Source organism: Urocampus carinirostris, chromosome 1, assembly GCF_059441175.1.
Source record: "Urocampus carinirostris isolate Australia breed hairy pipefish chromosome 1, RoL_Ucar_1.0, whole genome shotgun sequence".
NCBI lineage: Eukaryota > Metazoa > Chordata > Actinopteri > Syngnathiformes > Syngnathidae > Urocampus > Urocampus carinirostris.
The window spans coordinates 45,323,408-45,349,907 of record NC_142349.1 but is presented as its reverse complement, the minus strand read 5'-3'; the positions used below and the strand labels follow the sequence as shown (position 1 = coordinate 45,349,907).

General features: G+C 40.4%; 1 protein-coding gene and 1 long non-coding RNA gene across 3 annotated transcripts; one reads left to right on the top strand and one right to left on the bottom strand.

The window, feature by feature from the left end:
* Positions 1-1,157: 1,157 nt before the first annotated feature.
* Positions 1,158-24,405, bottom strand: btr30 (bloodthirsty-related gene family, member 30). Of its 2 annotated transcripts, none has more exons than XM_088341604.1 (13): positions 24,235-24,405; positions 19,388-19,509; positions 16,870-17,271; positions 11,530-11,634; positions 11,358-11,453; positions 11,061-11,294; positions 6,375-6,555; positions 6,218-6,310; positions 5,210-5,236; positions 5,106-5,132; positions 4,845-5,020; positions 4,610-4,765; positions 1,158-3,217 (listed from the first exon to the last, which is right to left on the bottom strand). In XM_088341604.1, the coding sequence occupies exons 2-13, from the start codon at positions 19,499-19,501 to the stop codon at positions 3,032-3,034; spliced, it is 1,797 nt and encodes a 598-aa protein (XP_088197730.1). In that variant the 5' UTR covers positions 19,502-19,509; positions 24,235-24,405; the 3' UTR covers positions 1,158-3,031. The 2 variants fall into 2 exon arrangements, with proteins under 2 accessions (XP_088197730.1, XP_088197738.1); XM_088341612.1 differs by lacking the exon at positions 24,235-24,405 and adding an exon at positions 24,105-24,118.
* On the top strand, positions 10,482-13,472 carry LOC148374855 (uncharacterized). Its single transcript, XR_015851094.1, has 3 exons — positions 10,482-11,297; positions 11,385-11,478; positions 11,559-13,472. It is a non-coding gene; the product is annotated as an uncharacterized LOC148374855 (long non-coding RNA).
* Positions 24,406-26,500: the final 2,095 nt, after the last annotated feature.

The window sequence follows — 26,500 nt, the reverse complement described above, 5'->3', positions numbered from 1 at the left end:
GAGGTGATTTATGATAACAAATTCAAGCATGTCTTTTGTAACAAAATTTAAGTCAAACAACACTGTATAAACATTTACATCTTTTAGATTAGTTTCTACAAATTGTAACAACAATTTTGTGGGAAAAGGATAAGGCCACCCATCAGCAGAATGTCTTTAAAAATCCAGCGTGTCACTTTGAATGAGAGCGGCAGAGTGACAAAGTAGAACCATGACGGTTGGATAATAATTTAATTTAAAAAAATCAGTGAAAGGGAAGCTTGGCCAGACCCAAGCATACCGATTGACATTTTAGGCCGACACCGTCGAAATTTGGGTCGAATCTGGATTGTTCTTGGGATTGCTTTTAAGCTCTTACCCAATTTAAGGTGATGCAAGAAAAATGTATTCTTTGTTTTGAGTAGTGTTGCAAAATGGGTTACAAATGTTTCATCAATTGCTTCTGACCATTAAACACCAATGCCCCAAAAATGGACTAATCTACTACTGGCACTCAAGTCATTGGGGGTGGAAATTTATAAAATACACAATTCATTTAAAATCCAATATTGTTTAGTCTCAGTCCTAATTTAAATTAGTAAGAAAAGGTCCAGCAAGCTGTAGTAGGGATGGGTTTTTCCGGGTGTTTCTCGCCTCAGTTCATCAAAGAATCATTTTAGATGACGATCCTGATCGTTTGAATCACCCATTTAGGACGACTTACTTCTGAAACATGTGGGAGTCCTGCCTCAGGGAGCGATTTTTGCCCCATACCTGAGCCATAGTAATTGCATGTAGTCGTTCCAGAAGGGTGATGTCATTAGAGTGTTTCAAGACTACCGTGAATTCCAGACTACAAGCCGCTATTTTTTTTTCTACATTTTAAACACTGCAGCTTTAAATACAATGCAGCTTGTTCTTTGTTTCTGCCTCTTTTATCCTCACTTATTGATATCGTGTGTAAATAGCTGAGCCATACTTAAAGGTGGGGAACATAGCCTGATGTGTCTTTAAAACGTTTTCAATTAATTATTTTCCTTATTATGTGTTAACAATACCCGACTAAGTTCAAAAGGTATTGATAGAAATTTTCTTTCACCGTGCCTATCTGCTCTTATCTCACTTTTATCATCGGTGCTCTCGCCACGAAGCGCATTCAGACGAAAGGAAGCGGTGGATGTGGAAAGCGATATCGTCTTTATTTATGCAAGGATCAAAATGGTCAAATAAGAAAAAGACTGTTTCAAAAGAAGACCAAATACATCAACCCAAATCCCCCAAAGCAGTGAAAAAATATAAGTTTATTCGTCCAGCCAGCAGACAGGTGATTTACAGCCATTATCAATAAATAGAATATATTTGAAGGTACGGACAACACCTTTAAGAAAACGGCAAGCATGCAAATACGCATACCAAACACCGCGGTGACGTGTGAAAACATTTCTTCGAGACGTGAATTACTGTAGTTCAATTTTATGGCTGTTTAAAGGAGTTGTATGGAATTTGGGACTTTTTAACCCGTGCCCACAATCTCCTGGCTTGTGTCATCATTGGAGCCTCCGTCAAGCTTATTGCACGTGCATTTCTTAGACGCACTCGAATAAACTTTCCTCCTTACTCTGGGTTTGGGTTGGCGTTTGGACTGTACCTAAAGCAGGCATCTTCTTTCAGCGATTTCGTTTTCACTGAAGAATAGAAACTAAACGAAAAAAATCAGAGACAACATGACTTTACTCTCCAGTTTCTGCCCGGCCCCCATTCCTCCTTAATAATTTTAGGCGTGATGAAAAAAAATTAAAAAAATGACTTTTTGAATTCAGTTTGGCATTAACACATACTTAATACTGAAAATATTTCAGTTTCAACTTTTTTTTAAGGACTCCTTCAACACTGCACCATACCTTTGGGCCTGTGGCTTTAAATCCAGTGCTTCTCGTACAAACCAAAAATTAAGTTTCTTTCTAAAGATTCTCACTTGAGACTTTTAACCAGGCGCGCTGTAGCCTGGACTTTAAAGTAGGTTCTATTTGATGAGTCAGCGCCCGCATGTTTCTTTTTCTTAAAAAACAATAAATACTTGTGGATATTTTTATTCTTAACAGCAGCGGGTTGAAATCCCCACTTTCGCAACAATATTTTTTCCCCTGGAATTGTGATGATGGCCTGTAGTTTTCTTTTAGTATCTAATTTTGTTATGTTGATCAAATAAAGTCACACTTTAAGTTGAAAAACAAATGGGCAAAATGATCAGTCATCTTTTTTCAACTCTCTCAACAATATAATTCACTGCATCCATTACTTTCAATGTCCCCAATTCTGCTTCCACAATATTAGGAACAGCGTGTGCATCCATCACTGTGATTATATTGGGAATGAGGGCTTTGATTTGTTCAGCCAAGACTTCAGTCAGCTTAGTTCCAGAACATTGTGGCCTCAAATGGGCTTTAGTAACTTTTTCTAGACAAGCAAAACAGGGAAAAACACAATGGTAGACAGACATTACAGGATATGAAAACAATTTTCCCACCCCCAATGTTTTAATATGATTTATCAAGTCATTAAAATAACACATTAATAAAAGTATTCAGTAATTTTAGTCCACAAAAGAAAATGATTTTATTGACATGTTTTTTCCCCTTCATTTTGGGGTGCACCACTTCCGTTTGTGAACCCTGCCCATCACACATGTAGAAACTGAAAATAGCTGTGCTTTTATTCATTTTGTTGATTACAAATCTATAAAAACATGTGATGGGCTTTTCTTTCAGTTGACGTACTATGATAAAAGAGCCACCAAATGACATTGATTCTTTATTTTTGCAAAGGCAAATATATTATTAAGGCCACCCATGTTGCGTTCCAAAACTCTTTGCCTCGCGACTCAACTCTTGTTCATGATATGAAAATGCACATAGAGCCATCTTTGGGTCGTGATAAGAAAGACAACTGTCACTCACTTGCTGTGTTAATCACACTACATTGGAAGTATCTAGGTCCACTACAGCCAGAACGGGGGAACAATCATGAGGACAAAACTAGTAGTCCCTGCGAGTCAGGTGAGGATGACGAGCGGCACTTCTTTGTCCCCGGTGCCGAACAGCGGGAACATCTGCTCTGTGAACTCGCCGCAGTTGAAGCTGAAGATCTCTGTACCTGCCTTGGCGTTGTAGAATGACACCTGCCCCACTTCCACATCCAGAAACAAGCCCACCTGCCGTAGCTTTGTTGGAGCTTTCACCTGTGGGTTTTGAAAAAAGTTTGATGAGGAGGACCACGTGACCATAAATTTGTGAAATAAGGACTGTGCATCCAAATACAAAAAAATAAAAACCCAGTTTTCGCGGTTAATCTGGACGAGAACCTCCTAAGTAAAAAGCCGCAAAGTAGTGTCTCAGTCTATTTTGGCAGCCTTAACTAGAGCAGACTTCCCAGATTACAGACAGATACAGAGAGCAAGAACGAGAGAACAAATTGAAACTATTTTAAATTAATTGATATTTTTTGGGGAAGGTGGCACGCCTTGATCAAAGCACAACTGACTAAGAGCGAGCGAGCGAACAAATTTAAACAATACTTTTAAATTAGGTTTTTGTTTGGGGGGGTGCACTGATGATACCCCTGATAAAAAAGCAGAGCGAGAGAAAAACAACAGGTCACAGTACGGTGTTTATGATGCTATGATATGAATTGGCATCGGAGATCTCAAGTCAAGGGGTGCTGGCCGATCGGCATGAATCTTGGCTACCCCTGTCACCCGGTCTGTCCGCCTCTTGCGCAGTCGCGAGGTCAGTGCAGTAAGTGTGGGAAGCATTTGTTGCTTTTGTGTTTTTTTTTTTTTTTTTACATTGAATTACCATTGGTCCAAATCCAGCTACCAGCCTTACTGTACAGAGTTGCATGTTCTCCTCGTGTTTCCGTGGGTTTCCTCCCACATTTCAAAAACATGCATGTCAGGTTAATGGGAGTGGACAATTGTCATACAAGTCAAAATGTCTACCCAGAAAAAAAAAAACGGCGACAGCTAGTATTTTGCTGGCTCGTTACATCGAATAGATATCCATCATTTAATCGGAAAAGAAGAGCGAAAAGAAATGCTGATCACCAGTGGGTGCTCTGTGGATAGTTATTTGGTCCGGAAAGAGACTGAAGTGATGTAACAACTCTCTTAAGCCACAACTACTGAGCTTGTATCTCACCAATGCCAGATCCATTAGACATGTAACAGATGACCTGGAGCTGCAAGTCGTCAAAAACCGCTACATAAGTGACTCTTGTATTTTAATCATCACATAGATCTGGCTCAACCCATGATCCCAGATGCTAACGTGCAGCTGGCAGGCTGCTCTCTTTGTTGCTTTCTTACACTGAAAGGGAAAGCCATCCAATTTCATTGTACAACAAAGACCATTGAAGTGAAACTCTGTTTTTATTTGTAGATCTACTGTTGTTATTTTGTCACAGTCATATACAGTATATTCTATGTTACCGATATCTCATAAAAAATAAAAACATTTCTCTTTCGCAGGTTTTGACTATCACGGGACTTTTTGGGAACGCAATCCCTGTGAAAAACAAGGGAATTCTTTACCCTTTATTTCTAAGTAAAGTTCAAGCACAAATGAAGTGAGACCTTTGTAAGTGGAGGGGTGGTGAGTGCTCGAAGTTGACTGCCGCTCCACCATAGGGCGAAATATCCATTGGATGGACTCATGTCGAAAAGGCCTTTCCTTTGTGCCGACTCACTTGCCACTCCCAACTTCCAATCCTTGTTCTCACCCACCAGCACCTGCATACAAAACAGCGGAGTCAGCATCTCACACACCCTCCACACATGCGTGCATAGTCACGCGAACATCGACACAGACCTCCCAGTAATGTCGCCCGGTAACGTATCCTTCCTTGGCGCTGACGCAAGACCACACGTCAAATCGATGTTGGCTGTTGCGATAAAACTGCAGTTTCTCGCCTCGCTTGACCTGCTTCCTGTCCTCTGACAGGATAAGGAACGGGTACGCAGTCATCGGGTTCAAGGTCACATCATCTGCAGGCCAACGAGAGCGCGGTGCCTTCCCGTCACAAAGATACTAAAACTAGTGATGATATGAATGCCCAAAGTTTCAGCTTACCCATGTACACGCGAGCCTTTTTGTGACCTATAAAAATACAACAATAATAAGAGGAATTAATCAAATGTCGAAAAAAAATATATGGTGCCAGCCGTAGTACGCACCTGACACTGGTTTCATCTTCCTGAGGTCTGTAACCAAAATGGAAACCAACATTAGTTGGAACTTCACAATAAAAACCTGATATAGGGCCAATCTCACTTGTGACCTGACAACTCCAGCTTCTCGCCTGTAGCATACCCAGGTAACTGAGCTTAAGTTAGAAGTCCAATTTTTGGTGGCAAATGAAATAATATTCATGTATAAATGACTAACCTTGACGGACTATTTTTGCCAACTATACAGTGCATGTGTGTTTTCGTAGTGCAGTGGTTAGCACATTTGCGTAAGAGGGATGGAGAGGGATGGGCTGTACTTGCCCAAGACACACCACAGGAAATGGTTCCCCTACGACCCTAGTGGTTAATGGGAACCACCCACCACAGTGCATGTACAGTAATCCCTTGCTGCATCACAGTTTTCTTATTGTGATTTTGCTGAATTTCATTATGCATTGTGTTCTGCATTCTGATCGCTAAACAGTCTCCCCGCCCCTTCAAGTTTCTCTAAATCCCATCATGTCAGCAAAAGCACTGTTGGCAGGGTAAAAAAAGATACTTTCCATCGCCAACAAATTGGACTCCTCAATCCCCTAAACTTGCTCTGGAGCTGCATGTGACTCTTTAGAACTCCCTTAGAAAAGCCTTTCCAAAGAAAAGCCTATATATGTAATTTTTGCGGCTCCAGACACATTTGTTTTGTTCAATATGTCTATTCTAATTTTTTTGTTTGCCCAGCCCTGCCTAAGGAAATTAAATGCAGCTTTCCATAATGTCCACATGATGTCGAAAAAGTATAATGTGAAGTTAGTGTCCTGAAATCAAAAGATTATTTCCAGAATTATAATTTGTAAGTACAGAGGTTATTTTTGGAACGCAACCGCCTGCGACAAACAAGGGATTACTTTGAATTGAAACACCCTGTAGCCTTTTTTGACTTCCGATACAGATCAAAGCACTGCAATCAAATAAATCCACTTTATAATCTTCTTTAAAAATGCTAAAGTTTATGACCTCTCAGGGCCCACTGACTCCTCCTCAGACTGCTGCTGCTTCCTCTGAGACTGGCCATGCTCTCTGCCGCCATCATTTGGTCAAGCGAGGGCACTGCAACACATAGCACGTGAGTGGGGGAAGGCCAGACGGCCGGAATCTGGCGGACGCAGCTTACAGGAAGCCACGGATCCTCTGGCAGCACCGCCGCTGCCGCCCAACCTGGCATCCTCCATTTTGTCACGAACTTCGGCCAACGCTGCCTTGACGCCGCCAAGGTTGAAGTGGAGGTTTAGATCCAGGTCATCTACGTTGATGGGTTCGTCTGATTCCACTGGTGACGTGGCCTCTGAGAAGCTCTGAGCATTCAGGTCAAAAGGTCAGCTGGCACCGCTCTACAAAAGCACCTCTGCACACGAGAATTTCGATACGAGTTTCTTTGAACAAAAACCCAGCTCACGAGCAGTCCCAGAGGCTTCCACTAGAGACTGCTCACTGCCATTAGCTCGGTCCAGTTTGCACATGCGCCTTCTGCAATCAGGTACCTGATTCTGTGCAATTGGTTATACCAGTATTCTACAGCAAGTTCATTTTGATCGCATCTCTTTAATTGCATTTTGTAACATCTCCTTTTTGACCTTAGCCATAAGTGTTGGAAAGGGAAACAGGAAGGTGTTTGAGAAAAAAAGAGACTGATTAAAGAAATAATCGAAAAACACGAGTGGGATGTTCCTGTGTGTGACCAAGCTAAGAAGTACAGTCGGGAAGCAGCGAGTGCCGATCACAATGCTACAGAATCATTTACGCAGTGCTTTGTTGCAATCATTTCCGAGGAGGGTAAAATAACATCTTTGGCCCAGACACGGCCAAAACTCAGGGTGGGGCCAAAACAACAATTATTAATTTGGGCTGCGCTTTTTCTTGCCATTTTATTTTTAAACAACCACTCGTCGTGTGTTCTGTGTTTCCTTTTCTTTGTGGAGGATTCGCGCAGCAACATGCATGCTAGTTGGCCAAAATCACACGTTCTTCCTCCTCACAAATAAAAATCGGGTTTGCCTTGAGCTCAGTCCCGCAATTTAACTTGTCAGGCTTGGGCTGGTCTTTAATAACAGTGGGCCAAGTCGGGTCAGATTTTATAAGAGCGATTATACCTCTAGACCAGGAGTGTTAAACTCAATTGCACAGAGGGCCAAAACGCAAACCATATCTTTGGTCGCGGGCCGAACTGGATAAATATGTTTTAAATAAACTAAAACGTGACCGTTTTTTTTTTTTTTTTTACATAAATATAAATTTTTAAAAAAGACAAGAATATTATTTCAAGAACAAAAAAACTTCAACATTGAATAACTTAAAATATTTTGCTCTCCATAGAAACATCTCCTGTCAAAACTATATCAATTCAAAAAATATGAAGAAAAAAAAAATCGAAGTTTTAATCAAATTTGTGCTTTTCACTTTGGGAATATGTTTAGTGAAAAACATCCGCTGGATCAGTGTTCTCGTTTGCCCGCGTCCCTGCGTCCTAGACGCATCATTTTTGCTGGTGACGCATTGTGTCAAATCAACTTGCGTCCCCGGGACGCAACTTTTTTGACACCAAATTGTCATTATTACCCGATTACTTTTGTTTTTAAACAAAGATTTACCGCACTCCAAACTTTTCGTCAGGCAGATCCGCCATTGTTGTTTTGGTCTCGGGCCGATCTCGGCAAACGAGATCTCGTTGCTTCGAGATGACGTCATTGTTTTGGTGGTTGTCGAGTGAAACAGAAGTATGCCTCCGAAAAAACAGTTGGTATTAGGTGCAAATCAACAAAAAATTGGTAATTTCTTCAGTGCCGATAATAAGTCGAAACATAATACAGAAAGTGGTAACAACGGCAATAATTCTGGCACGAAAAAACAGCGGAGAAATTCTTCAGAAGACAGCGAAGGTAAGGAAAAACACGTGTTTTGAAGCGAACTTTTCGACGCAAGATAATAAACAAAAGAATTCTCCTAACAAGAAAAGGACTTTTATGCCAAAATGGACTCTATTATATTCCTGGTTACGCTATGAGGAGGATGATAATGGAGGCTACATGTTCTGTGATGCGTGCACCCAGCGTGACAAAAAAAAAAATGGATTGCATAAATCATTTCGCAATACGAACTTTCAGAAAAGCACATTGGATCGGCACAACGACATGAAAACCACAAATTAGCTATGGAAATTCCGTTGCTGCAATTGGACATTGAGAAGGCATTACAACTGTGGCGGGACAGCAAACCACGAAGAATATATGAACTGAAAAATCTGAAGTGATTAAAACTGCATGAATATATAGACTAATATTTCAGCAATATTTCGTTGTATAATGTACAATATTTTTGTGAACTGAAAAATCTGAAGTGATAACTGCTTTGTATTACCAATTAACTGTGATGATTAAAACTGAATGAATATATATTTAGAGCTTTATATATTTATTCATATATTTGTCACCGATTTACAATTTCAACCCCGATAACACTACATTTTGGGGACCCATAGATCTCATTTGGGACCCATAGATTTTTTAGCATGGGAGTCCCCGGGACCCATCACTTTTCAGAGGTAAAATGAACATTGATCTTCATGTTCTTCTTAAATTCTTCAACTTTCTCTATCTTCTGCTCTGCATTCAGGTTTTTCATTTCATTCTTATGTTTTGTCTCGTAGTGTGATTTTACATTATATTCCTTAATTACGGCCACATGAGCATAGTCTTACCAGCAATATCAGTAAACATATATTCAGCCTCCCATCGGTTTTGAAAGTGTCAGTTTTCAGAATCAACTTTTCTCTTGGCCATTGTAAGGGTCTACATCTGCGTAATCCACAGCAACCGAAACCTCACCCTGCTTTTCTCCGTTTGGCCTTCCGATACTTTGTGATAGATAAAAGCTCGTCCCCGGACGTCACGTCTCCGCTTCCTGACACTAAAGACTCATTGTTATGCACCTCCGGGCTTGTTTTTCAACTGGCTGACGTATTGTTTGTCAGTAGATAGTTTTAAAAGTGGCTGCGCTCGTCAGGCTACAGCTAACTCGATTTATGCGGGAATGATTACAAGCAGTCTTGCAGCGGCAAGGTAGCTGAAGCGCTGCATTAGAAGAAGAGTGTTGTAGGGGGGGCGGTAGTCAGAAGTTTGAACATTTGTTTGACGATTTGTACACAACACGTTAGGGCTGCATAATTAATCGAAATCGAATCTACATCGCGATGTGACGTAGTGCGGTTGCGAAACCCCAAAGCTCTGCGGTTTTTCAAGGTTTTGTAGTGAGTGATGGAGTTCTGGCCAACCACAATTGTTATTGTTCGAGTTTTAAAAGCGCCGACCAATCAGAGGCAAGTTTTAATAATAGCACAAGCCAATAAATGCGATTCAAAGTTTGCAAGAACCACACTATGCCCACCACACTCACTGTGTGAACTCATTGAGTGTCATGGCGGACTCCGTAAACATAGTCCCAGGGTCAGCAAACGAGAAGGAAATGAAGCGTGCACCAAAGAAGGGCGGAACATCACTTGTTTGGACCTATTGTGGTTTTGACGAAGCGGATTTGGAACAGAAGAAAACGCCCATTGCAGAATTTGCTGTCGCGTAGTCGCTAGGTCCAGAAGAAACACAAGTTATTTGTACCAGCACCCTAAAAATGATCACGGCATGTAAAAACGATTACAAGTAAAAGATGAAGAAGGTACGTCTACAATTGGATTGGGAGGTAAACAAACCTCCATCAAAGCGGCATTTGCGCCCTTCACGCCGTATGAAAAATGTTTGCAAAGGCAAAAAGACATAACCAATGCTGTGACTCTAGCTAAAAATGTCTAACTGTGTCCAACCCCAAAACTGCATTATCTATTTGAGGTAACACTTTTTATTTATGCAAGTTAACAAGTGAAATGTTTTAGAAAGAGTAATAAATAGTTGGAGCAGTCGTGTTAACAAGTTAGCTGGAATGGTGGGTTTGAATCAAGCTAGGAATTCACCAGGGAGCCAAGGGGGCGCCAGCCTGCAAAACTTTGGGAGGATATTCCTTTTGCAAAACAACAGTGAAAAGGGGCACAAACCAACGGAAACTGGCATCTATAAAGGAAAATGGAGAGGTGCTGGCTAAATGGAAGGAAGTTGCTGCTTTTGTTAAAAAAACACCCTAAAATGTGTAAAATGGTCGTGCAACAGCACTCTGACACTTGCCTTACGCATTTCCGTAAAATGTTGAAGAGGGGCAGAGACCAATCTTTTTGGACATGATTTGTCCCCCCAAAAAAGTCCTGTAGAAAGCGATAGTGTTAAGATTCCAGCTAAACAGACAAAAGAAAGTAAGGAATGAAAACTGAAACATAAGAAAATAAATAGTTCTGCTGTAAAAATGTTTTCTGTGTTCATGTTAATTTAGAATTACATGAACTTCAAATTTAAGTGTACAATAAGTTCTTACGTATCATAAAGTCGTGCGTCATCATTCCTTCTGCATCCCTCTCTCCTACTACCGCACAGAGCACGCACATTCGTTACGACGAGTCAAGTCGCTCAGTGGTAAGTGATAAAACATAAACTCATTTTATTTTGTACCTATTTATCTTATTATTTTGTTGTTTGATTACTACAGTATTTTAATGTGATTTTAGTTATCAGGAAGATGTGTTTTATTGCCATTTAAGGTTCACCTTGAGCATTTTGGGAGGTCGGGATCGAGCAAATTGGTTTTCGATTGTTTCATATTGGGTTATTTTGGTCATTGCACGAGCTACGAGCACGGTCCTGGAACGAAGAAACTCGTATGTTGAGGTACCACTGTATTAGTGACGTCGACCAAGTTCCCATCTGACCTGCAGGAATCCGATGTGATCCTGACTGACAGCCTGAACCTCAAGCTGGGCCCGTCTGTCCGTCAGCTTCCCAAGCTCTGCCTCCAGAAGGCTGACTTGCCCCTCACCCCTGGCCAGGACAGCACCCATCCGGTTCTGGACTCCACCCACCACCTGTGTTCGGAGACGGTCCAGAGAGGCGGCCGCCTCGTCCAACAGCGTTTCCACTTCGCCACGCTCTCGCTCACCATAAGCCTGGTACGTTAGCACGTTAGCCCGTAAGCAACAAAAGACAAGGTTTGACTAGCAAAGACTCACCTTGACACCGTCCATCTTTGTTTTCAGTTCCGCCAGGATCATCTCCTTGTCTTTTATCCGGTTCAAGATCTCCTGCTCAGTCCCCGCTACGTGCTTCTACATATGCACCCCACCCCGCATGGTGAGTTGTTTAAGGAAAGAGGAATTTAGCATCCGTGACAGTGTTTTGTACCTGTTTAATGAGTCGCTCTGTTTGGACAGATACGGTCTGGTGAGTTCGGTGGTCCTCCAGCACGCAAATGGCACAAATGCAACGCTGACATGTCCGACAGAAAACCTGACCAACAACACGTCATCCTCATTAGCAGTGTTGGGGTTAAGGCGTAACAGAGGAACATGTTCCTGAAATGCAATTATTTTTCTTGGTAACTCTTACATTATGGGTTATTGATAAAATGTGTAACTCCATTGACATTAATCCGCTACTTTTAATACCAGAACAAGAATTACAATGCATTCTGTTGATTGACTGTTCCTTGTCTGCCAATATAAAAATACATGAGCCTCATTCCGTAAGCAACACAACGCTTAACACATAAACAAGGTAGGGCTGGGAACTTTGGAACGACCCACAAAAACTGAATCCAGTTATCGTGGCGGCGTCTCAAGCACAGAGCATGCGGACACGCTATTTCTTCCAACAGATATTTGTCCTACCGTATACAAGCCGTATTTACAACTATAAAATACTGAAATCGGTGCGTCAAATTATATACACATATTATGTGTCACCAGTTGCAAATGGTGGGCAGCGTATGGGGAGGGAGCGTGGCATATACAAGAACAACGCAAGCAATGGGACAAACATGAACACAGAAGTCACAGAAAAAGACTGCTGAATTTTAGTCTTTTTCTTTAAAAAATATTTTTCAATACACCATGCCTGGAGAAAAAAATAGAACAGACAGCAAGGACAGAACCTATAAATTGAAAATGAAATATTCAATAGGTTTGATGAAATAAGACAAAAAGGATATGGAGTGTCTCAAACTGTTAAGTTTGCGGGCTCTCAAGATTGCACAAACCATGAAATACGAAGGCTTAATTCTTCCACTGGTTAGTGTACACATTTCCTTTATTTCTTTTCTTAAGTGACTGTTTTTATGCAGTATAGGTTGGCTTCAATGAGAGTATATACAATCATTTGTAACTAGATACCGTAGTCACTTTCAGAGTAATGCGCTGCTTTTGGGTAACCTGGTTGGTAACACATTAAATGAAGTAACTAGGAATTGTAACGAATTACTTTTTTTCAGTAACTCGCTCAATACTGGTCACTGGTCATGCACAAACCCATAATAACTATGGACAATTGCTGCCAAAGCTATCGGCGCGCGTCCCACGGAACCTAAACCCAGCCACTTGATATACAACATCTTCATCCCTCCATTGGCACGGGTAAAGGCTTTAGAGTTATTCTATTACAGTCTTATTGATCTTATTGCTTTTTTATGTTCAATTGATAATAAAATCTGTTTGCAGTCACCAGGAAGGTGTATTTTATAGCTATCTAGGGTTAACCTGGATGCTTTTGGGACGCCAGGAACCGACGAATTTGTTTTCAATTATTTCGCATCAGGAAAATTCGCTTGTTACGAGATCCCGCAATGAACTAATCTTGTAAGTAAAGGAATCACTGTATATGAATCTGCCTTTCCCAGCTTCCAGTTTCAGAAAGCCATTTTATACTTGATAAAAACCTGGATGATTAAAATAGGTGGCCAAAGCTTTTCTAGGGGCAATAAAAGACAGATGGACCCACTGCTCCATAAAGTCTTTTATGCTTTAATCTAGGGCTCGTTTAATTTGCAATTTTGAAAATTGACAATTGTAAAATGTGCTAAATCAAGGAAAGGAATTGAATAGCTTAATTTGAATAACTCAGATTCTGATGATTATTAAGACAAGCAAATGGCTGGTGTTGCTGAGCCAATAGAAGATTGGATTCAGTTGCTTGGAGTGGTTGGGAGCTGCAGACCCCACGAAAGCATGTTATGGATTTTGTTATTTTTTGGTAGTGTCCGGTTCCGTTAGATTTTTTTCAGTAACAGGGTAATCTAAGTCTTTACTTTTTCCGATGTTATCGTTACTTTGAATAAAACTCTCTGCTCTCTACAGTGTTCGTTGCATCACATCTTTTAGGATCAGGTCACCATTTAAAATAGCAACTACCACATAGTAAGATAGCGATTATGAATATAGTATTTACCAATTCTCTGAAAGAAAAGGCGAATGACAGCTGGTGCAGCAACCGACTCATGTCGCTTGCAAACTAAATGACTTTGTGAGCTGCCTCTTGGAAGTGGGAAACGGCTACCCACCAATCGAGAGCCGCTTTAGGGACGCTATTTTTCTCTTGTGATTAGTCAAAATGCATTTTCAGGGATTCTGTGCTGTTGACTTTGTTGAGGATAAAAAAGGTTAACATCTTTTGTATATTATAGTTTTCTTTGTAGATTCATAAATATTTTAGTTTATGTTTTCAAATGTTTTTCAGTGATAATGATTAGGTGTCAATTTTGCTTTGTTTTCCCCTTTTTTAGTTACTCATAATAATACATAATAGATGGTAATATATGGATTAAAACAACAAAAACAACCTGAAGAGTATTTGGGAGCCGAAAGAGCAGGGCTCTTTTAAGTGAGCCAAGCCGAAAAAGCCGGTTCTCTAAAAAGACTCAGAATTCCCATCTCTACAACGGACCATTAGTTTGTTTTAATGTATTAAACTCACTTTGTATTGTTTACTGCTGCTTATTTTATTATATTGTTTACAGTTTCTTTTTAAAGTATCAGATAAATATGTTGCTGGTGAGGTGCAATAAATATCAAAAGGTTCTATAACACAACTACCTGCCTGTTCTTCTCTATTCAACTGACTTGACTTTTCTCAGAAAAATTCAAATTCTTTAACATACAACAACTTCTTTTTAAAGAAACGGAAATAGTTACTTCCCCTAGTAACTGATTGCTTTTATTGAAGAGTAACTCAGTTCCTTTTTGGAAGAGGTAGTGAGTAACTATAACTAAATACTCTTAAAGTACGTGCCCTTCACCGTTTATTGGGGCTGCCTTGACCCGAAAACCTAGTTAAGAAACTCTCGGAGGCCTAAAGTACAACTGTGTAAACTTTCACAAAAATTGCAATGAATCGGACCCTATAATAATAATAATAATAATAATAATAATTTCCTTTGTATTGTCATTCTTTGTAACAATGTACACAGAACGAAATGTCGATACACCTGACCCGTTGTAGCGAGTCGATGCAGCCGCAGCCAGAGGGCGCCGCCATTATACCAATTAGGTAAAGTCACAAACAAACACTTACACACAAATCGGGAATTATTAAAAGAGTTTAGATTTAGATAGAATCAATATATTTAGAACAATTTTACAAGGGGCATAAAACAGATTGGGTGGTTTACAAGATGTGTTCACAATAGTTCAACTTCTTAGTTGTTGTTAGGCAAATAGCTTTTTACTAGCTTAAGCTTTGTGCTTTAGGTATTATTGAAACGGATTTAAAATCAGCTATAGTGGTTTGAGGGATATAGAGGGTTTATGTGATTAGACCACCAATTTAAGTCAAGTCAAGTCATTTTTATTTGTATAGCCCTTAATCACAAAAAGTCTCAAAGGGCTTCACAGGTTATTACACAGACTATTTTTCAGACTATTATTACACCATCCCCTGATCTGGAACCAACATGAGGGCAAGGAAAAAAAGAAACATTATTTAGGTTTGTTTTGTTTGAAATCTATTGAAATAGACTATCTCCCAGATTTACACAAAAAAATAAATGAAACTGGATTTTTTTTTGTGTCGTATCACCCACTGCATTGGAAATGGTAACAACCTCTCTGCAGATCCTCCATTGGGCCCTAATGTTTAGTTCTATGCAGTGCCCACAAGCACTATTTACTACTAATGTACAGCGTCGTAACTTTTTAGAGCAAATAAATCTGCAAAATCAAAATCCATTGTGGCACAGGCGGGGTTCGTACAGGTGCTTGAAATCCTTGAATTTTGATGTACCGTTTTCAAAAACTGAAAAGTGCGTGAAATGCTTGAAATTGTTGCCATGTTTCTCAACAAGTCTGCTTAAATATGAGGCAGACACTGTATGGCATTGTCCAATGAAGTGTCTTCGCCGAAGCGGACAGGTGAATGTTACACCTAAACAAGGCACTAGGAAATGTGTATGAGTGCAAGGATTATGCATCGATTATTGACATTTATTATGGGCCATGTAAAAAATGAAGGTAGCGTTTCACAGTGGTAGATTGAAACTTCCTGCAACTGAAAATGTAAGCTACGGATTATTGTAATTTTGCCCAACATCTATATGGAGACAGATTTGTTCGAAATATATTTACACAAGGGCAGCACGGTGGAACAGTGGTTAGCGCGTGTGAGGCACAGTTCTGAGGTCATGAGAGCGAACCTTGCCGTGTGGAGTTTGCATGTTCTCCCCGTGCTTGTGTGGGTTTCCTCCACGCACTCCGGTTTTCTCCCACATTCCAAAAACATGCATGTCAGGTTAATTGGCCGGTCCAAATTGTCCCTAGGTGTGAATGAGCGAGCAAATTGTCTGTCCCTGTGTGCCCTGCGACTGGCTTGCAAGCAGTTCAGAGTGTCCCCTGCCCACTGCCCGAAGATAGCTGGGATGTGTTCCAGCACCCCCGTGACCCTACTGAGGATAAGCGGTGCAAATAATAGATGGAGGGATATCCACACACCAATATATTTGCAATTTACTCAAGATCTAAAAACCATCCGTCTGGATAAATGCACACGCAAGATTACAAATCACATATGTAAATCTGTGATGCATTTGTGCATCTGCAAAATACATGATTCTCTTCAGATGCCTTCATTTAAAGGTACTGGAAAAAATGGCTTTGAAAGTCTTTAAAAAGTGCTTTCATAAAAGGTGCACGAACCCTGCACACAATACATAAAAAATGTTAATATCCAAAATCGGTCGAAAGGACATACTTGTTCCCGGGACGTTACACTTATAAAGTGTCGTTCCGTTGCATGGTAGTTTATAAAAACATGAATGCAAAAAATATGTTCTTAGAAAATTGTCAAATGAGCGAGACCGCATGCTGATTTGGTTTCAATGCATTATTTTTTTCATATGGCATTGCTGTAGTGCAGGGGTCTCCAACATGATGCCCGTGGGCACCAGGGAGCCCCTGAAGGAAAACGGATGTTCTGAAAACAGCTCACCAGTGCTGGGTTTTTGTGCATTTCTAATAAAATGATTTTTTTAAGTTGACTGAGTCTATTTAACTCTACTCCCAAAAATTAAGCAAATAATAACATTTTAGGCTGTTACTTAAGAATCGCATAAAACTGGGTGACATTTATGCTAGTTGGTAACAAAAAGTAGCTCTTAGCTTGAAAAAGGCTGAAGACCCCTGCTGTAGTGTGTTCGGTCCCCACATTTCACCGTGCCTGTTGTGTGTAAAGATTGCGAATGCCCAGAATCCGTCCTCTTACCTCCAGTAAGCGGCGATGCATCTTGCAGGTACGTCCCTTGAGGGCCTGCTGCGGGTCCATGAGAGGATGCTTGGCATAGAAAGGTGTGTTATGATGCGGCTGCACATGTTCATTGCAGTACGCTGCCGTGCACGTCAGGCACGAGCTCACAGCCGGCTGCTTGATCCCCGTGCACACGTCGCACCAAATAGTGTCCTCGTTGGACGCCGTCAAAAATGGGTTTGTGGACTTGGACGGCCCGCTGGATGGCGCCGCAGCGATGCCGTAGCGAGAGACTTTGTAGTTCTCGGTGATCATCGCAAAAACTTTGTTGATGCTCAGTTGGGGACGCTCTTCAAAGACGTGTTTGCACAGAGGACAAGTACATGTCGCAGTAGATGCCCAGTAGCCACCTATACAAGCCTGCAAAATACAGTTGCTAAAATGTTAGCATGCTAACCCGATGGCCGAGTGATCCACTAAACCAGAGGTCCGCTAACTTTTCTGTATCAATCACATTTATTGTCTGACAATATCCTCGCAGTCTGGCCCAATAATCTTAATAACAATAATAAAAAACATAAGCCTAAACTCACTGGGTATTCTTTAGATCACTATGGATCTTGAGGACATCAGAAAAGACATTAATATTTGATCTCATCATCACACTATTTTTGTTGTTTGGGTGAACTCTTCCTATAATACTCCATTACATTGTTGTATAACGTGGCACCATGAGTAAAAAAAATAGTGTGACATTGCAACACCCATTTTGGTCTGGTCATCCTGGAAGGGGGATTACCTCATGTGCAGTCCCTTCTCAAGGCTTCTTCATTTTCCTCATGTTGAGGTTTTTGAGTTTTTCCTTGCCCTCATGTAGGTTTTAGATCAGGGGATGGTGTCATAATAGTCTTTGGTTTGGAATCATCTGTGGTCTGTGCAGCCCTTTGAGACTCTTTGTGATTAAGGGTCTTACCAGTTCAGTAGCCTAGATGGTAGGGCGCCCGCTCTGGGACTGGGAGGTCGCTGGTTCAAGCCTCGGCCGAGTCATACCTAAGACTTACAACATTGGTACTCATTGCTTCCCTGCTTGGCGCTCGGCATTAAGGGTTGGAATTGGGGGGTTTGGTCACCTAATGACTAAAATGGCTACGCCCTGTTTGGCTGCGGCTGCATCGGCTCGCTACAGTTTAACTGTACGGGTCAGGTGTATCGACATTTCGTTCTGTGTGCATTGTTACAAAGAATGACAATAAAAGTAAATTCTTCTTCTTCTTCTTCTAAAAATAAACATGACTTGAAATAAAATCGAATGCCATTTCCTATGTCATCTATAAATAGAGTTTGATTCTGTCAACGCATTGATCATTGCTCAACAATATACTACCGAAAAGCTTCATGTATGAAATATGTGTCTAAGCAAACACTAGGGAAATTTTCAGGCGTGAATATAAATAAAAAATAAAGATTGATTTCAAACACTTTCTGCTGAAGGTGAGAGATTATCATGCCTGAATTTTATTTACTTTCTGTCCGGGCCAGTACCAAACTACCCAGAGCCTGGCACCGGACCGCAGACTGGCGGTTGTCGACCACTGCACTAAACTAGCGAGCTAACCAAAAATCCACTGTAGTTGCTCATATAAAGTTTGCATGCAATTGATGATGATCAGAACCCAATAGAGATAAGCTGCCCCAGGACTCTAAAAGTCATGTGACACTGATTTCAATGCTGGGAAGCCAACCAAGCATTCAAATAACTTAATGATGCCAACATAATAGACAATGGATGCAAGCCAAACATTGATAGTACATACTGATCCCAAGCTAGAGTGCTATGGAACACAAGTCAATCAATTATGCAAAGGGTGTCAAACTCTTTTAAGCTCAGGGGCCACACAGTAGAAAAACCACTCTTGTTGGAGCTGGACTAGTAGTAAGAGAGAAAGCAAGAGAGGGAGATAGAGAGGGAAAGACAGCAAGGAAGAATGAGAGAAAAAGAAAAAGGGAGATAGAAAAAAAAGGGAAAGAAAGCAAGCAAGAATGAAAGAGGAAAACAAACAGTAAGGTAGAATGAAAAAGGAAGAGAGGCAGAAAAAGAGAGGGATAAAGATCGAATGCAAAAGAAAGTGAAAGACAAAGAGAAATAGACAGAAAGTGAGAGAAAGCGAAGGAGAGGAAGAACGTTTTTTTCTCCCCGTTTTGACTTTATTCTTGCCCTTTTGGAAAAGGCTGAGTAAAAAAAATGGAACATATTTGTGGTTTGGTGACTTTGAGTCTCTTCGATTTAACTCATGAAAAGTAGAAAGTGACAAAAATAGCACAAACCCATTTGAGTGCAAATAATTGAAATGAGTGATTGACTGATTTAAAAGACTGATAATCATCCTGATTGTTTAGATGATCTAAACTGGAAGCAAAAAACGTAGAAAACATCCCGGCCTACGGCTCTCGAGGAACTGGAAGATCACGCTATTAAAGATGTCACGCGGTGCCTCGCACCTGTTTCGGGTGAAGGTTTCGTGTTGTTGACGTGTACCTGGCAGAAGTTGTGTCCACATGGCGTGGAGACCGGATCATTGAAGAGGTCAAGACAGATGGAGCAGGTGAGTTCCTGCTCCGAGAACAAATCAGGCGCCGCCGCCTCTGCCATCTCGTTTCCTGCCAAACACAACAGCTCAAGGCTAACGTTAACCCGCCGAGAACAGGTGAAACAGGAAGTGCCTCGAGGCGACGCCCCATTCCTCTGCATTTGCGTACAAATACTTCCTGTCACATTACAAACAACTGTGTTGCTGATCTATGTGGTTGGTAACAGCTGGGGTGAAACCGCCGGCCTTTAACTCCAAAGAAATACACTCACATCCCTGTGTACCAGGGATGGACAAACTACGGCCTGAGGGGTCGCTTGTGGCTCGCCAGGCGTTTTTAATACGGCCACCAAACAAAAATGGGAAAAATATCATGACTATATAAATAACTGTAAAAAAAAGTAAGACTGATAAAAATGTTTTTTTTTCTGGTGCCAGCTTAGTCCCCATGGTCCCTTTGTGTGTCTGCTACAAAAATACTAAATACCATATTAGTGTGTGAAAACAGGGAACTAATAAGGTATAATGTTTTCCTTCTATGCTGAAAAGAAAAAAAAAATACTACTACAGAAATCCTACAGTAATACAACTACAGAAATACAACAGAAATACCACAAACGTACTAAAGAAATACTACAAGATTGTTAAGAAAATACTAGTATGGAAATACTACAAAAATACAACTACATCAATACTGGGAAAATTCCGGCAACTACAGAAATACTATTAAAGCAATGACAGTTACACTTCAGAAACAATACGAAACTAAATATCAAATGTTGGGTCCCTTTTATTTTTACGTATTATTTTGTTTTGATTTTGAGTGTTTCAAAAAAACAAATTTAATGAAATTAAATCAATAACTAACTGAAAAATAATGTATTTAAAAACAAATATAAAAGGGAATAAATGATGGCTATGTTTCCCTGTTTGTTTATTTATAAATGAATATTGGATAAGTTTCCAGACTCTGTGTTTTGAAATTCTTTCCTGCATGTCGAGATGTCCTACCAATACGCAGAGCGAGCACACACGTACAAGGCTTATTGCAACGTGTGCCTCTTAAAGCCGAAAGTACTTACAATTTTTGTTTTGATTTGGTCTTATTTGAATCTTTCACTGCTTCAAAATACTGTTTTCTGACATAACTTTGAAGCCTGCCCTGTTTTTCTGGGGTAGTATTCTATATGGTGCTTGTTGACTACTGTAGTCACACAGTGTATGGGCCGCATTGGGTTCAAAATGGTGGCATGGGGGGGTGTAAGATCCTGGAGACCTATCCAACTTTTTCATTTATGAATAAATATACATGCATACATCTACATATTATCCATCCATCCATTATCTGCACTGCTTATCATCAGTAGGGTCACGCGAGGGCTGGAGCCCATTCCAGCTATTTCCAGGCAGTGAGTATCCTGAACCGATTGCCAAGCAGTAACAGAACAAACTGAGACTCACTTTTTCCCAACTAAGGACAATTTGAACCAGCCAATTAACCCGACATGCACGTTTTTGGAATGTGGGAGGAAACCGGAGTGCCCGGAGGAAACCCACACAAGCACAGGGAGAACATGCAAACTCCACACAGGAAAGTTTGATCTCATGACCTGAGAACTGTGCCGCGGACGCGCTAACCACTCTGCCGCCCTGCTCCCCTCTACATGCTATGTTCATGTTTTTTTTTTAAATAGTTACATCAAATGTGGGAGGAAACCGGAGTGCCCTAGCCACTCCTTTGCACATCTGTTCTCCTCTGCACTATTGTACTCCAGTGTTATTGTATAGTGACTTGTTTACCTGACTGCCCATTTTGCACACCTGGTTAGCTGCTCCTCTTGCACTCTTTGCACAACTGTATAATACTATACATAGCTATAATTATTAGTATATTATTAGTACTTCAATACTCCAACTCAATACAACATTTTATTTATATCTGTACATTCAAGGAAACTGTGCGGGTCAGATGTATCGACATTTCGTTCTGTATACACGTGTACAAGAATGACAATAAAGTATATCTGAATCTGAAATTGTTTGAAACAGTCATGATTAAAGCTAAGTAATATACTGTATTGGATCCCTGTTTTAAGCACTAAATGTTACATTTAGATTTGATGTAAAACCGTAGTTTAATTTTGGTAGTATTGTAGCATTTCTGTAGTATCGTTGTAGTATTTCTGCATCAGTATTTCTGTATTATACTTGTATTGTAGTATTTTTGTAGTATTACTGTAGTTGTATTTTTGCAGTACTTCTATAATAATATTTATGTAGTAGTATTTTTGTATTATAGAATAACTGGAGTGGTAATATTGTATAATTTCTATAGTATTTCTGTAGTAATTTTGTAGTATTTACATAGTACTATTTTTCAAAAATGTCTAAAAGATTTTTGTTATATGTACGTAGTTGTGTATTTGTATTATAATGTTACTAAGTTTTGTAGTATTTCCACTTTATTACTATGAAGCATTTCTTTAGTATTTTTTTTATATTATAGATAGATAGATACTTTATTCATCCCCGCAGGGAAATTCACATTTCCAGCAGCATCCCTTCGCTGAGAACAATACAATAATAAAGCAAAAATACAATAATAAAGCAAAAAGTACTAGTATTTTTGTAGTATTTCTGTTGTACTATTTTGTAGTAGTATTTTTGTTCTACTTTGTTATAGAAGTAGTACTTTTGTAGTATTGTTGTATTATGGTATTACTGTGGTAATACCTTTGTGTTTTTTCTTTTCAGAATAAAAAGAAAAAGAAGAATATAGAAGAAGAATAAGATCCCTGTTTTCAAGCACCAAATTTGATATTTGGTTTTGCAGTATTTTTGTAGTATTTCTGTTGTACTATTTTGTATTAGTATTTTTGTATTACTTTATTATGGCAGTAATACTTTTGTAGCATTTTCTAGGATTTACATATTGTTATTTTTAATCATTTCTTTAGTATTTTTTGTATCATACAGTTGTTGTATTTTTGTAGTATTTTTGGATTACAGTATTACTGTGGTGACACTTTTGTAGTATTACTAGTGTTTTTTCTTTTCAGAACAAAAGCAAAATTATGCATTAGGTCCGTCTTTTCAAGCACTAAATTTGAGATTTCGTTTTGTAGTAATTTTGTAGTATTTTTGTTGTGGACATGCAAGAGACAAATTTGACACCAAGAAAAACATTGTTGTTGTTGTTTTTTATTAGTAGTACTTGATATACCATTATCTATATTGTCATTTTATGTTGACCATTTTCGTTTGGGGAGCCAGGTGAGAAAGCCTGTTGCCCGCCGGCCGTAGTTTGCCCACCCCTCTTTTATGTTTTCAGTAAAAGTTCTGTCTGTAATAATTCCAAAGTTCAGTGTTGCTACTTTTACTTGAATATAAAGAAAAACAAAAGTACTGCTGTCAGGTTAGCCTGCAGGAGGAATGTCCCGGCAGGGTAAGGCGTTTCGGCAGAACACCAGGCCCGTAGCCAAATTTCGGAACCCAATTTGCCCCGCAACTCCTAAAGTTTGCCCACCTCTACCTCATACAAATCCATGCACATAGCATACCATTTGGCAACATGGCCGCCATCCCAGACCGGTCGGTTTACCGATTACATGACACTTCTCATGAAAGGGCGGGGAAAACTAAAGAGCTAACTGTTGACCTTTCACCTGCGTCTGTCAGTGGTGCCACCAGGGGGTTCCCCCAGGCCTCCCCCCCCCCCCATATAATTTTGAGCCACCCCGCTTGCCAGTGTATCGTTCCATTGTTGTAGCATCAGTTATGCATTTCATTCCAATTGCACAGCCAGGTGCGCCGTTGCCTGGTCAGGACTATGCACATTAAATAATTAGCAACATCAAATATTACACAATACACAAAGTGTATCTGTAGCTGTGTCCTCTAGTATTTCTGATAGTTTCCCCTGGATTTTCTTACTTCAATAACCAGAGATGATATTTTATAATTTTGGTATATGATTCCAAAATGTGCAGCACGGCGGCGCAGTGGTTAGTGCATGTGCGGCACAGTTCATGTCTTGGGAACCTCCTGCGTGGGTTCAAATCAAGCTCCAGACTTCCTGTGCGGAGTTTGTATGTTCTCCCCGTGCTTGCGTGGGTTTCCTCCGGGCACTCCGGTTTCCTCCCACATTCCAAAAACATGCATTTCAGGTGAATTGGCCGGTCCAAATTGTCCCTAGGTGTGAATGAGCGAGTGAGTTGTCTGTCCCCGTGTGCCCTGCAATTGGCTGGCAACCAGTTCGGGGTGTCCCCTGCCCACTGCCCGATGATTGCTGGGGTGGGCTCCAGCACCCCCGCGACCCTACTGAGGATAAGCGGTGTAGCAAATGAGATGAGATTCCAAAATGTATGAGGCACCATGTGACCACCCCGAGGAAAAAATTCTGGAGCCGCCAACTGGTCTTTGTCCTTCAACGCCCTCTGCTGCTGATCCCTTTCCAGTAGACACTTGGCATTACTACCATCAGCGCATCTTTCCCAGGACACCTTCAAAATAATACTATCCAGCGCTTATTCCCTTATTAAATAACTTTCACAATAAAAAGTGTGTTCGGTGAACTGTAAGCTACTCCTTTCAAAATTGAAAACACTCGCCATCCATCAGTCATTTGTCTGCACGTTTCCCTTCGGAAATGAACGATTTCCTTACCGTTTTTGGAATCCCTAAACTCATATTATCAAAGGTAAGCTTAAATCCCACCAGGAAGCGTTTCGACACGAGAATGAAAATGAGGTCAGGGTTGGAAAGAACATAAAGAATGTTTGAAAAGTTTTCTTACCTTTTTATCTCCGTTCGCGTTTCTGCTCAGCCAGAAACGCGAGTTTCTACTATGACGTATTTGAGGGCGTATCTCAAAAGTGGTCTGGGCACATGTTTGTGTGGAAATTAAAGTGCGAAACAATTGTTTGTTTTTTTTAGCCTGGGCGAACGTGGCCACGTTCAGCTGTTGCGCCCCCTAATGTCTGATTATTTACCTTCGTTTCGATTAGGACAGGGGTCTCAAACTCAATTTACCTGGGGGAAGCTCAGGGTGCATCACAAGTTTCTCTGGGGTGCACACGTGCTCAAAGACAAAATACAGTCATAACTCGGTCATCGCAAGTTATGAAGCCCAGAAACCCCTGCGAAAAGTGAAAATCTGCACAGTAGTGTCACGCCTTCATAAAAACTTCCCTCAAAATGACCTCTTTACCAACTAAGAATATACGATTGTAAAATAAAAACTATAGAGCAACAAATCATCAAAATATCTTCACTGTTGCTGCTGATGGAACTTAGTACTGCCTTTGACACTGTGGACCATAATATCTTACTAGACCGGCTGGAAAAATGGATTAATCTCTCCAAAACCGTCCTCTTATGGTTCAAATCCTGCCCCTCAGATAGGACGCATTGTGTTAAATACGGTGAAATAACATCTAAACCTTTAGTGTTAGCTGTGGTGTTCCGCAGGTTTCAGTACTTGGCCCCCTTCTTTTCAACATTTACATGCTGCCTTTAGGTGATATTATTGACAAGTATAATATCAGTTTCCATTGCTATGCAGATGACACTCAACTGTATCTTTTGATAGAGGAATCTGCCACACTAAACTGGAAATTTGGAGGCCTGCCTCACTGAGATAAAAAGATTGATGTCACCCAACTTCTTGCGCTTCAACCCCGAAAAGACCGAAATGTTAATTATTGGTCCATCTAAATGCTGTGACTTGTTCTCAAAAACGGCTCTGCACATTGACAAATGTAATGTCACCCAGAGTGACTCAGTCAAAAATGTAGGTGTCACATTTGACCTAAATCTATCATTAAGAATATTATTAGAATAGCTTTTTTCCATCTTCGCAACATTGCTAAATTTCTCCCTATGCTTTCCCTGTCTGATGCGGAGATTATAATTCATGTGTTTGTTACCTTCCGTCTCTATTACTGTAATTTACTACTCTCCGGTCCCCCAAAGTAAAGCGAGGCTTTTTAACTAAGACAAGAAAGAAATTCTATAGCTTGTGAATGACTTATATTTCACGTTGACAATCGTTTCTCCGGCGCCGTCACGAATGGCAGCCACTCCAGCAGCTCCCGTGTTATTTTCGATTGTTCTCAGTTATTTTCGATTGTTCTCAGCTTAGGGATGCTGCTGGAAAAGTGAATTTCCCTTCGGGGATGAATAAAGTATCTATCTATCTATCTATCTATCTGTGTATTGTTATTGCAACATATTGCAGTCTGGTCATCCTGGAAGGGGGATTACCCCATGTGCGCTCCCTTCTTAATGTTTAATTTTCCTCATGTCGAGGTTATTGAGTTTTCCCTTGCCCTTATGTAGGTTTTAGATCAGGGGATGGTGTATAAAGAGTTTGGAGTTTGCAATAATCTGTGCAGCCCTTTGAGACTCCTTTTGATTAAGAGCTATACAAATAAACATGACTTGACAAATAAAAACAGAGCACAGAATTGCAGTTGATCAAATGGTCTTTATTGTCATCTTACAAAAGTCCAACATTTTTTGGAGGGCTTCTCCTTTCAGTGTTGGAAAGCAACGTCAAGAGCGGCCAGTTGCATGATAGCATCGGGTACAGGGGCGATTTTAGATTCAGAGCATTGAGGGTGCTGAGCACCAAGACTCTCTGGCTGGCTAATTGTTTATGGATTTATTTATTTTTTCATTTCACTCAGTGATTTGTGATCATTCAACACTGCTCAGGACTGTCACATCCCATTTGTGAACATCACATTACACTTCCCAGCAAAAACATTACGGTATTTTGCCATAACCAGTTTTTGCTCCTTTTTTTTCTAATAGAGTACACACACACACACAGAAGACGCATGGAATTTATTAGACAATGATGAACTAGATTCAACATGTAATAATTCCACCCTACAATATGGATTAAGCTGTGTCGCCCGGCCTTGAGGGTTGAGAACCTGTCAAAACTTTATTGATGTTGCACTTTGCCAAGCACTTATCTTTCAATGGCCACCAGAGGCAGGTGCTGGGGTCGAAAGACCTTTTGCTGATGCAGCTGCTTGTTGGAATTGTTAAGA

Excerpts from the sequence above, each read along its gene's own strand:
- btr30 (XM_088341604.1), bottom strand. The coding sequence starts at position 19,501 with ATGGCAGAGGCGGCGGCGCCTGATTTGTTCTCGGAGCAGGAACTCACC. Across the intron at positions 5,237-6,217 it reads GAGTCAGTGGGCCCTGAGAG|ACCTCAGGAAGATGAAACCA; the intron begins GTCATAAACTTT and ends TTTTGGTTACAG. Across the intron at positions 5,133-5,209 it reads GAAGATGAAACCAGTGTCAG|GTCACAAAAAGGCTCGCGTG; the intron begins GTGCGTACTACG and ends GTATTTTTATAG.